General features: G+C 41.6%; 1 protein-coding gene across 2 annotated transcripts in view; it reads left to right on the top strand.

Moving 5' to 3' along the window:
* Positions 1–12,500, top strand: part of LOC143041009 (uncharacterized) — a 224,323-nt gene that overhangs the window by 113,676 nt on the left and 98,147 nt on the right. Inside the window, exon 1 of one of the 2 annotated variants that reach the window (XM_076212560.1) lies at positions 1,043–1,304. The exons of the other annotated variant lie outside the window; for it this stretch is intronic. Coding sequence (XP_076068675.1) covers positions 1,220–1,304 — 85 coding nt within the window. The 5' untranslated portion in view covers positions 1,043–1,219. Of the gene's footprint in view, positions 1–1,042; positions 1,305–12,500 lie in introns of those variants that run through there. 2 annotated transcript variants of the gene reach the window in all.

Raw genomic sequence — 12,500 nt, forward strand, 5'->3', positions numbered from 1 at the left:
GTTTACAGACACAACTGCGATTGTTTTTCTTAGAAGATCAGAAACGTGGGAAAGAAGCGTAATGGATAGAATAGGAAATGAAAGGACGTGCATTTGCATGTACACATTGAAATCAGAACTGTCGTATAGTTTCGAGTATTTCTTATGTTGCATTCTTATTGTTTCACATGAGATGTCTGAATTATTATTCTGTGAAATTCATCCAGTCTAAATTCTATTCTTCAGCAAATTTTCGTGACAACGCTGCTGCTGAGTACTATTGAATATTAATCATTTGGTTTGACGAATGTACGATTTGGATATGCAAGGGCATTTCCACGATAAAAACTGAAGCTTGACGTTACTAAAAGAATGTTTCATATTGTAGGCCCTTTCGAAATATCCTCTAGAATGCAAACCAATTGATTCCCAACTGGAGGACACCATCCTTTGATGTCCTTTCTATAACAAATTCACTGCTCCCTCTCCTGTCGTGGCCAATGTTTATTCATGCAAGTATGGAGGGCAGTCTTACAAGAGCAAGAAATGGTTGTCGCTTTTTAAATACCAAGTCGTGGTCACATACCAACGTCTGCTCATAACGAAGGTTTTTCCCAAAGGCTTGTGCGTACAAACGAACTTCACATTCCGTGCATACCAGAGGATCACCAGGGGGCCCTGTGCGAGGCTAAGATAGTCCTCTCTTTTCATTGGTTAAGGTGAAGCAGCCCGACGAATCAGAACATAGGTTTGTGTAGTAATGCTTGAGTTGGCTACAATTTTACAATGTTACATACAACTTTTCGTACACTTCTACTACCCTTCTCCGCATTTAAAACAGATTATTTTAATCAAAATTACCTAAACTTATACCAGAAAATACAGCAATTTAATTAAATTGAAACGCAAGTAAATTTACTCAGAAAATTTGTATTATACTTATTTATCTCCTATAGAAAGAAATAAGGGAGTTCGCTGCTGAACGAAACTAAAAGAAAATCCTACTACACTTGGCAGTATCTACCTGGTCTAGGGCAGAAGCCTCGAGTTCATTGATGAACAAGTCGCAGTGCATCTCGGGAGTGCAGATGTGTTATAGCTCCGTCAAATTAATGCGCAAGTGTTTGCTAATAACAAAACCTTATACTGTGTGAGTGACAACAATTGCAAACGTGAGGTAAACACTGGACATTCCATTTGTCAAGACTGTGACTTGTATTAGTGTGGTTACATTGAAGTGATGCGGGATATATCAAGTATGGCTTTGGTGGTAACTGATCGAGACAGAAACGCACCCAAGGTGTGGCAACCTTGGTATATTGAAGGTGAGCATACATGCACTGCTTTAATTAACTGTTATTTTGGTTACGTTTGTATCATTTTGAATTTACATTCGTGCCCAGAAATGCATGCCATAACAAATTATCCAGGTGCCACGTAGCCTTTTGTTGTGTAAATAGAGGTGCATTCATACATGCACAATTATGTTCCGTATGAATACGTATCGTGGATATATGTGTGTATGTGTATGACAGTCATGTATTCAGAATTTGGGTGACATCGGTCGTGATGCTTTCACTGTCAGTTGGGGCACTACTCACTTTGGGTACATGTATCAACATGATTGTCAACATGGTGAAATTTGCGTATAGCTAGGTTGCAACAAGAGCAACGCGTAGACAAGGCTACTCGGTCAAATATGGCCGATGTTAAATGGATCTTGCATATTGATGTTGGTGGGTCCATTTATGGTCCTGAATTGAAATTGAGAAAAAGCAAGCATGACGAAAGAGTCTTGAATGATCCTTTGTGTAGTGTATAAGTGTGGTTTCTTGACTAGTCCAGGGGTCGGTGCTGTTAAGAACATAACCTGTTAGGCATACCTGTCATCAGGTACACCTACCTGTATCATGCAGGCGTGCATTAATGCAGGATTTGTATGCAAATGTAGCTTTAAGTGGTGCATTTGCTAAGATATTTTGGTAAGGGAAATATAGGGGTGTGTGCAATTCCAGCATATCCGTATATAACTAGATAGTGGGCGGGGTGTTCACCCCACTAAGTAGACTGATCTCTTCTACCTTGCAACATAAAGTAGAAAACAAAAGATAAACAGCGGGATTCATCTGCTTGGTAAAACACATACATCCATATACCAACGGTAGCCAAAAAACAAAGGCATAAAATCCATTCCCACCCATTCCATTTCATCCCCACATACTCCACTCCCACCCATCCCCTCCATCTTAACTTAGCTCCTCCTGGATGACCCGTCATCCCTGCATCTCGCCCAATGCCCTGGGTCAGAAGCAATGTAGCAAGGCATAGCACATCCACAGAGAGGCCGCTTCATTTAATTGGCGACCCTTCTCCGTCCCTTCATGCAGAAAAAGAGAAGACTGGGAGAAATACCTTCGGGCTGCGTCAAAATATCATTCACACTTTCTCCCCCCCCATCCCCCACCCACTCCTTTCCATGTATCACAGTATCATCTATATACAAACATTTTCCACTCACCCATATCTCCTGTATTCTTCCTTCCTCAACAGACATTCCTCTTTTTGCCAAATGCCCCTTTTACCCCATCCATCTCATCCTTGGTCGCCCCCTCATGTTCACTCCTTCCACCTCCGCCTTCCACACTTCTTTTACTAATATTTCTTCACTCATTCATCAATCCTATCTCCCAACTCCCTTTCCACTCCCACTCTCCTCCTCACCTTCTCAGTCCAGCCTAGTAACCCCTACCGTACTTCTCAGGCATTTCATCTCAGATTCAAACTCCTCACTTCCTCTCTTATGTTCCATGTTTCTGGCCCATACAGTGCTGTCGGCACAATCACTCCTTCATACAATCTCCTCTTAGCATCCGTTTCCAAATGTCTATTTCTCATTATACTTTTTAAACTCTCAAGGCATTTACTTGATTCTCTCAATCTTTTTCTACCTCCGCCTCCATTCCTCCCTTAAGACAAGGTAGACATGAAGGCTCTGTGGGAGGTATTACAGATGGGATAGGAGGAAATCTGTTAAGAGCAGTCAAGAGTTTGTACGAGAATAGTAGAGCCTGTGTTAGAATTAGAAATGGAAAGAGAGAGTGGTTTGAGGTATAGGTGGGATTTTGCCAGGGATGTGTTATGTCGCCTTGGCTGTGCAATTTATACAGGGTTGGGTGGTGCGAAAGGTAAACGCAAGGGTAATAGGTCGGGTATCGGAGATGGTTAAAGAAAATGGAGAAAAATGGGAGATAAGCCAGTTGTTATTTGCTGACGACACTGGGTTTGTGGCAGGATTAGAGGGAAGTTTAGGAAGTTAGTGATAGAGTTTGGGAAGGTGTGCGAAAGAAGGAAGTTAAATATGTGGGTGAATGTAAGGTGATGAGATGTACAGGACAAAGGGGGGGATGTCGTAGCAAATTGGAAGTGAGTATTAAGGGAGAGAGACTGGAGGAAGTGGATAGCTTTAGATACTTGGTAAAATACACATAAGAATGATTAAAAATATCATCCATATTGGTATATCTAAAATTCCCGTGGAAGCTGAAAATGACAAGCCTGTAGACTTGTAGAGGATAGGATTTCTGCCAGGTTTAAGTAAACAGAGTGTAGCCCACAAGGAAACTGAAACACATTCATGACCATGTGAGTTGCATGAAGTAAGTTGGAGGACCTCAAGGAGAGTGCATCGTATTTCTCAACAATAAATTCGATAAGAAGTTTATTTTCCAAGCATTTGTTGTTCTAGGGTTTTCTGCATTTCGGACATTCGCATCCCAAACCAGTGACGATAAATGATGTTTGATCTTCATGTATTTTATGTTGAATGTTGAAACTCTGTGAAGTGGACGAGTATCAGAATTTGCAACAGCAAAAATCTTTAGGCGAGGGGCTGTTAATCCCTTTGTCGCGAACGTGCGTGTAGGAACTATCGTTGCGATTGTATTTATACGAATTTGTTAAAATTAGCTTTTGATTATGCACTGCACATAGAAATAAAGATATGAAATGCTGAAACAGTGAAAGATTATTTGCACAATTTCGATACACATCTAAGAAATCTCGAATTCAACCACAGGTATTTATTTGTATCGTAGTCACGTAAGGGGTTGGGGGTTAGGGGGAGGGGGTATTGCGTGTTCGTGGTCACAATACGATACGACTCCTGCATCTCATCGTATCAACTGAGGTGTGAACCTACCGGCAGGTCGTTCCCGTCGCTACAGGTGATTGAGTTATTTTGTTCTGACTTATAACAGAATTTTTTTTCCTTCAACCTGCATCCAAACAGCATATTTTGCTGTCCGGTCTCAATCCAATTCAAAACCCGCTTCTCTGTTGATTGAAATCGCATTGCGTCACCAAAATAGGTATATCACGAATATTGTTCATTACATTTTCTGGGTGAAGGCTGATTACACTTAGCTTCTGCTGTCCCTTGAAGTCCCACTTTCACCATCTCTGACTTCATCTTTTCGGCGCGATATTGCTCCCAGGCGAAAGCGCTGGTTCGCCGACAAACTACTAGTCACGTCATAATTTGCGTTGAAGTTCCTCTCAGCCAAAAAGTCGTCTTAGGTTAACCAGAACAAAGTAATTAATGCCGTACACTGCACGGACTTGACATGTCTTGCGAGATTGTTTTTAATCCAGACGAAGAATTGGAGCGGCCCAGAGGGGTTTCCTCATCTGCTCTAAATTTATCGAGTGGAGTCAACCTGTCGGGCCCTGCTGTGAAAGTGCTGTACCTTACTGCATTGCCTCTGAACCGAGCGGGGTGGCGGGGAAAGGGATGACCCTTCAGCCATGAGGTGCTCAGTGGGGAAGGACAATAAATGTGTTTTTGGCAGTGCGTGGAATGGCTGTAGTCACTGTATATATATATATATATATATATATATATATATATATATATATATATATATATATATGTATATATATACATAAGTGTGTGTATTTGGACTCTGCCACCTCTGTATAAAGGGGGAAACACCTCTTCGGTGTATGGATGTATTTCCTGAAGGAAAGACATCTCGGCTGAAATAAAACGTGTTTGACATTTGTCAGAGCAGGATAACAAAGTATACGTTCGGGGTGAATGTGATAAACCCTTCTTTATCCTTACCTTTGTCCAGGCTACCATCAAGTGATTTTGTGTATTACCGTGAAACTTCTTTGTCAAGAGAAGAGTTGATCCCCTCATGATTAATCAGGAGTGTCACAATCCAGAAAATGTGCCTGTTTAAATTCCGAATGTGGTCGTATTATTTGGGCGGTGGAAGTGCGCGATAAGTGATAACTGTCGCAGAACGTGGCCCGAGATGCCTATTAACGCCAGACAATATGATTCAATGTGAACATCTGCGGTCGCAGTGGATTGGCTGCATAAGATTTCGACTCTTTACTGTTCAACCTTTTTGTGGCTTTGGGATCGGATTGGGAACACAATTTTAATGTTGCAGATCCATGTCAACAGTTCGTGGTTCAGGGCTTGTGTGTTGGTATTTTTGCAAGACGGGCGGGGAGAGGGGAAGGTGAGGAGTTGGGGTGGGGGGCCCCAATCGAATATGTCAAGGTTGGAGTTTCTTGCATTGTATGATTCAGAGTTGAGAGGCTGTCCCCGTGTCTGTTGACGGGACGTCCTGTGCTTGTGAAATAAATAAATGGATAGAGAAATGCTGGGATCGGTCGAATCCACAACACTTTCATGTTATCAAGAATTCAAGTGGTTATAGCCTACGCCAAGCAAGCGAATGCTTCGGAATCTAGAACGACGTGTGTGTGTATGTTTGAGGACCACATGTCAAGAGGAGGTGCAAGTAGGATTAGGCAGCATGTTTCTCTATCTATATACCTAATCTCTCTTTGTCACGTTGCGAGCATAGCTTTTTGTAGGGTATTTACCAACTACGACTGAATAAAATCGTCTGTCACCAATCCAAAATAATAATCATGCGTGACTCTTGAGGAGCAATATTGAAAATTGGAAGTTGAACAACCCTTTCGTATCGCAAGCGGATTCCCATCGGCTGAATAAAATCGCCAGGCGGCAGCCAGAAAAGACGCACACGCTGTGAATAACACTGAAAAGGTTAATAGTGACACGAGTGTCCTTTGTCATGTTACCTATTGTCTTTGGATAATCTGAGAATGTGTCGGACGAATAATTTCAAAATTATTGTTTTTATTCATTGATTGATATAGCGTATGTTTTTGTGTGTGAAGCGATTGTGAAAGTAGATGTGATGCGGAGCAGCGCAGACCCAGTTATTACACCACAAATTGCGAGAGTATGTAATTATAGAACAAATTGCAGGAAGAACTTACGTTTTCAGAGCCTTTCTATTCTGACGTAGGATCGTTGCGCCATGCTTTGTTTACTCGCTGTTGCTGGCTGCGGCGGCAGGGGATTTTTTCTATCAAATGAGGGGACGGGGGTGGGGTGGGGTGGGGGGTCACCTTGCCCAGGTTCCAATCGAACGACATTCAGCGGCAGCTCCGGCCTCTCGGGCTACGTGACGATTTCCGTTTTTTTTTCCACAAAGAATTGCGTCGTATGCGCGACAATTTGGCGAACGTGTTTACGTAATAAACTAATCTCGGGTCTACAATGATGTAAATAGAATTCCAGTGAGTGCGGGAGTAAAAAAATAGATTCATAAATGAATGAATAAATAAGATATGTAAGTACAATCCACTCGAACAAGTGAAAAAATCAACCTTGTTATATGTGATTAGATGTGAGTGAAGTCGGTTGCATTCCTTCAGGCCTTCCGAATAACATCCACATTCATTACTGCATACCCAGCAGTACTTTGTGTACGACTTGATATTACATTATTGTGTAGCTCGTCTTTGAAGATTTATTATTATACTGACTGCCAGTATTCCAGAGTATGAGTAGTCCAACACCACGGCTGTGTGTGTGTGTATGTATATGGTATATGATGAATATATATATATATATAATATATATAATATATATATATAATATATATATATATATTTATTTGTATGTGTGTGTGATATATATATATATATATATATATATACATATGCATATATGTGTGTGTATATAATATATACATATACATATATGTATTTACCCACACACACAAATATATATATATATATATATATATGTGTGTGTGTGTGTGTGTGTGTGTGTGTGTGTATACACATGCATATATGTACACACACACACACACACGTATATATATAAATATATATATATATATATATATATATACATATATACATACATATATACATGTATACATATGTGTGTGTGTATTTTACCCAGAACCCTGTGGTTGGGGAGAAAGAATACTGCCACCGAATGTTCCCACTTTAGTCGTAAAAGGCGACAAAAGCGAGACGGGGATAGAACTAGCCATCCTACTATCTGTAGTCTCAAAGGGGGCATTTCTTAAAAAAAAAAAAAAAGGTGTGTCTGGGAGGAGTTCTCCAACCAGAACCCTAAGGTTTGGGTCTTTTAACGTGCGTGGATGCGGTACAGATGAAAATAAAAGGGAAGAGACAGTATATGAGAAGAAAGAGGGATGTGTTTGCATTAAGTGAAAGTAAGTTGATAGGGGGAGCGAGTTTAAGTTTGGGAGTATAATTGGGAGGGTGTCATGAGTGAAGAGAGGACGAGGAAGGGAAGGGGTGGCTATATTTGTAAATAAAGAAATAGGTAAGCGTGTGGTGGAGTGGAAGGAAGTTTCTTTAAGGTTAATGTGGATGAAGGTGTAACTGGAAAGGGAGATGCGAGTCTTTGTAAGTGCATATGGGCCTGGTACTGAGAAGAGTAGAGGAAAGGGAGGCTTTTTGGATAGATTTAAATAAGTGCACAAAGTGTTTAGGGAGAAATGCCAATGTAGTGGTATTGGGAAAGCTGTTAAGAGCAGTCAAGAGTTTTTACGAGGGTAGTAGATCCTGTGGAAAAAAGGGGAGGGGGGTGAATGGGAGTGGAGTAGCCTATGTGGGGACGAAATGTGTGGGAGGGGGTTTATGCATTTGACTTTGGCTACCTCTCTTGTAAGGTGGAAAAAACCGCTGATATATATATATATATATATATATATATATATATATATGTATATATATATATATGTATATGTATCATAGAACAAATCGCTTGTAATAGCGAAGTAGATTGAACAATCAGACCCGGGCGTCGCAGGCTTTGAATTATATATACATATATATATATATAGTATATATATATATATATATATATATATATATATATATATATATATATATATATATATATGTGTGTGTGTGTGTGTGTATGTATATATATATATATATATATATATATACATATATACATATATATATATATATATATATATATCATAGAACAAATCGCTTGTAACAGCGAAGTGAATTAAACAATCAGACCCGGGCGTTGCAGGCTTTGAATTATATATATATATATATATATATATATATATATATATATATATATATATATATATATATATATATATAAAACAAATCGCTGGTAACAGCGAAGTAAATTAAACAATCAGGCCCGGCCAAATGAGGTTGTTATGGAATGACGTATAGATAAGTAAAAGAATTTCTTTTGTGTTATTTTTGGAATCGTATGAATGAGTTGGTTTTGTGTGGTCCTCACGTGTCCAATATTAACTGACAATAATGATAATATTGTCAGTGCCTCTAGTATTGGTAGTCCCGGCCTCTCCCGTTATTTTCAGTTTCAACGTAAAAGTTCTGTAAATGTCTTTCTAGGACATTTAGTATCAATCTGTCACGGTCAGTATTGGCGGATATGTTTCAGTATAATGTCAGTATAAAGTCGTTGCGTTTGGGCTCCGCACTTCGATCTTTAGTTCCAACAGAAATTATGCATTCATTCTCTCTCTCTCTCTCTCTCTCTCTCTCTCTCTCTCTCTCTCTCTCTCTCTCTCTCTCTCCTCTCTCTCTCTCTCTCTCTCTCTCTCTCTCTCTCTCTCTCTCTCTCTCTCTCTCTCTCTCTCTCTCTCTCTCTCTCTCTCTCTCTCTCTCTCTCTCTCTCTCTCTCTCTCCCTCCCTCCCTCTCCCTCCCTCTCCCTCCCTCCCTCCTCTCTTTCATGCAAGATGTCTCGCTGCTCTAGGCAGCCGGTATCCTGCGCCAAGAAAATATATCAATGTTTATTTATGTAATCTTATCACTGGAGATAGTTTAGGTATCTTCATCTCGCTTGTTGTTGTTGCTGTTCCAGTGAAGTTGTCAAAATTGAATGAGGGAGAGATAAACCCAACCCCTTCACACGACTCGACTCCCCTATCAACTGATTTAAATCACCTGACGGTAGCCAGAATAGGTGCTTCAAAGGGGGCAATAGCAAAGGCTGGGTGGTGGGGGGGTGATAGGATTATAGTACTATATTATGCTATACCGGTACTATACCATTAGTATACAGTGCTGTACTGTATTATTATACTAGTGTATTATTAATCTTGATACTCTTGGACTTTTTTTCGGGTGGACTCCCTTCGTATTGGGTGTTCTTTAGCCTTCTGTAGACGATCTCGTCTCTGAAATGAGACATCACTAAACTACCACTACTTCATGGGCTTGTATACCCACTTAACTGATATCCAGTTCGTATCAGTTCAGGAATAACTCCTATTCTTGATTGGAAAGTTATAAATTTTCGGACACGCGAGCAGCTTCTTCCTAATTTGTTGAGTTTGATCAGTAAACAAAAGCGTTGGGAACACAAAACTTGTGTGCGTGTACGTAGCTAGTCATCTCTGAATGGCTTTTACAAAACTAATGCTGTAACAGTTTTGGCAGTAATTGATGGAAGTCATCGGTCTTGTTTAACAGGTTAGAATTATCGGGGTATCCTCACTGTTACATTTCTTTTGCTGCAGTGACGCTCACATTAGCCAGTACAAAAATAGATTATTGTTATATTTGTGTACAGTCTCACAAGGCGCTTGTACCCAGTAATGCTGAGATACTGAACCTGTCTCCCAGTGATGCATTCGCCCCCACCATGATTATCGTTGACACACGAATGATACACTGCTTCCCTTTAGCGAGACGCTCTAGTCTGCTGACCCAGGCCATTAATTGTATTCATCCTACTCAGGCCTTGCAGTGTTCTCCCCTCTCGTTCTGTGCCTCAGTCAACAGTCTTGTGTCATAGCCATTCTTCCAATGTAGTGCTTCCACCGTCTCCCATACATGGGGAGTTAGGTAGTTTTTATTATCTATGTTAGGTTCACTTGACGTGTTATTGTCTTTCTGACGGTCGTCTTTGCCACTGCCGACGATATTACGTCATAATAAGCTTTCAGGGGGGAGGAGCGCTTACTGCGCAGGGCTTACGGAGCCCTCTTTGCCTAATGCGCGCGTGCACACACACACACACACACACACACACACACACACACACACACACACACACACACACACACACACACACACACACACACACACACATCACCCACGCAGAAACACATACACACGCACGCACACAAGAAGCATGGACGCACGCGCACACTTGCATGTACACATACACACGCGCGTGCACACGCACACATACATATTCACACGTACACGCACACGCCGACACACACACACACACATACACACACACACACACACACACACACACACACACACATACACGCACACGCATACACACGATTGCATGGATGTGTTTGTTGGGAATTGCAGATGGAGGAAATCACAGATTGGCTTTCCTGAGGCTCCCTGATTGCAGCAATTTATATTGCAGAGCGGGGTAGTAGCGTGTTGTGTGATGATTATTACTTGGCATGACTGGTGACTGCGCTCTCAGCACTATTCAGAACATGTACATGAGTAGTACCAGTCCTTCATGTCATTGTCTTCGGTTCTATAAGTGCCTGTCCATGTCTCTAGTCGTGTTGAAGCCGCCTAGGTTATGAGTTGTGATGTCAATACCCGAGCAGGTTTTGCTGCACGCTCTTCGTCGTCGACCTGTAAGTGGTGTCGTATTCAGAAAATGGGAATGTGGTCTGTACATTCGTACCTGCCCAGCTTGCAGCAAAAGTTATCTGATATCTTTGTTTGGAACTGTGGTTAAGGTGGTCCAGCAACAGTTCCTGGAAATCGACAGCTGCAGGTGCTGCTGCTGGTTTGGTCTGGTTGGTGATGTCAGAGTCGGGTCGGCTCGTCGTGTCGGTGAGATTGCTGGCAGTGAATTATTATTATCTGCCAGTCGGTAGCAGCGTCAGGACTGCCCTTCTGTAGTAGTCGTCGTGCTACCGTTTCTGCTGATCAAGAACATGAAGCCTGTCGACTGTGGGCTAGGAAAAGTCGGCGAAAATATGACGTCTTCGTTTAATGTTTTTTTTTTCTCTCTCTCTCCGAGAGGCCTTAGGTTATGTTTTGCTGAATCTTGGAAAGCATTTTCAGAACACCGCCTCACCGAAGGCGATACGGACCCAAGGGCGACATCGTCGTCTTAGTAGTTGACCCAAGTTGGGTGCAGAAGAGATTTGGAAATTTCATTCGAACGCGTGTTACGCAAGGAAGCACTGGTGGCGCTAAACGCAACCCACGCTGCCACTGGATCATTAATCACCTTTGGTGAAGGATGATTTTGGCCCCAGTTGAAGTGCCCTGCTGGCGTAATCAGAATCGTGCTGGTCTCACATTCGTTTAGTTGTGGGTTCGGATCCCACAATCCTCTCCGATTCCTAGCAGTGACTGTTACCTGCCCCCAGCAGTCCCTAAAACACATAATAGGGCAAAAGCGACGGCTTCGGCCGCAGCTACGCTCCTACTGGCATAAGCCCCTCACTTTCATCTGACACTGAAGTCATACCAGTCGTCAGAATGTTACTATGAGTGTAGAACTTGCTGAGGTGGTTGGCCCACAACACTGCCAAGACCTTACTCATTTAGATCGCCTTGTCAGATTCTGGAAGTGCTTAGTTAAGTTAGGTCGAACTCTTGAAGGAAATCATGAATTAGATGGTTTTACCCACGTGCTAAGCTTTCACATTACCGTGAAGAAAATGTGTGCAAAATTACCACAGGAGAAAGAAACTTGAAGGCATAAAATACGTTAATGTATTACATCCTCAAGCAAAGTAACAAAGACAGAAGTGTTGTGGCCTTGTATATGTACACACACAAGAAAATTGTACGGACAAAAGGGAGATATATCCACAGGACGGATGTTGGGACGTGCGTTGACCCAACCTGACCCAACCTGACCCAACCTGACCGTGGCCAGGTTGCTCTGGTGGATATGAGTTGATGATTGTAATCAATTCGTTCAACAGTTTGTCACTTTTAAGATTTCCACAACTTATCTATGTTGCTTGTGTGTGTTATACACTAAAATTACACAAAATATATTTTCCTCTGTATTTTGCGCTGCTTGGCTATCAGGGGCACTTCCTATTCCGCGACAGTTTTTAAATATGTTTACTTTTAATTGTAAGACCCTGGAACTTAGGACGGATACTTGCAAGATGGACATCAGAGAGGATCGTCTCCTTGC

The sequence above is a fragment of the Oratosquilla oratoria genome, chromosome 2 (assembly GCF_046742065.1).
Source record: "Oratosquilla oratoria isolate Oo_2021 chromosome 2, ASM4674206v1, whole genome shotgun sequence".
Taxonomy (NCBI): Eukaryota; Metazoa; Arthropoda; class Malacostraca; order Stomatopoda; family Squillidae; genus Oratosquilla; species Oratosquilla oratoria.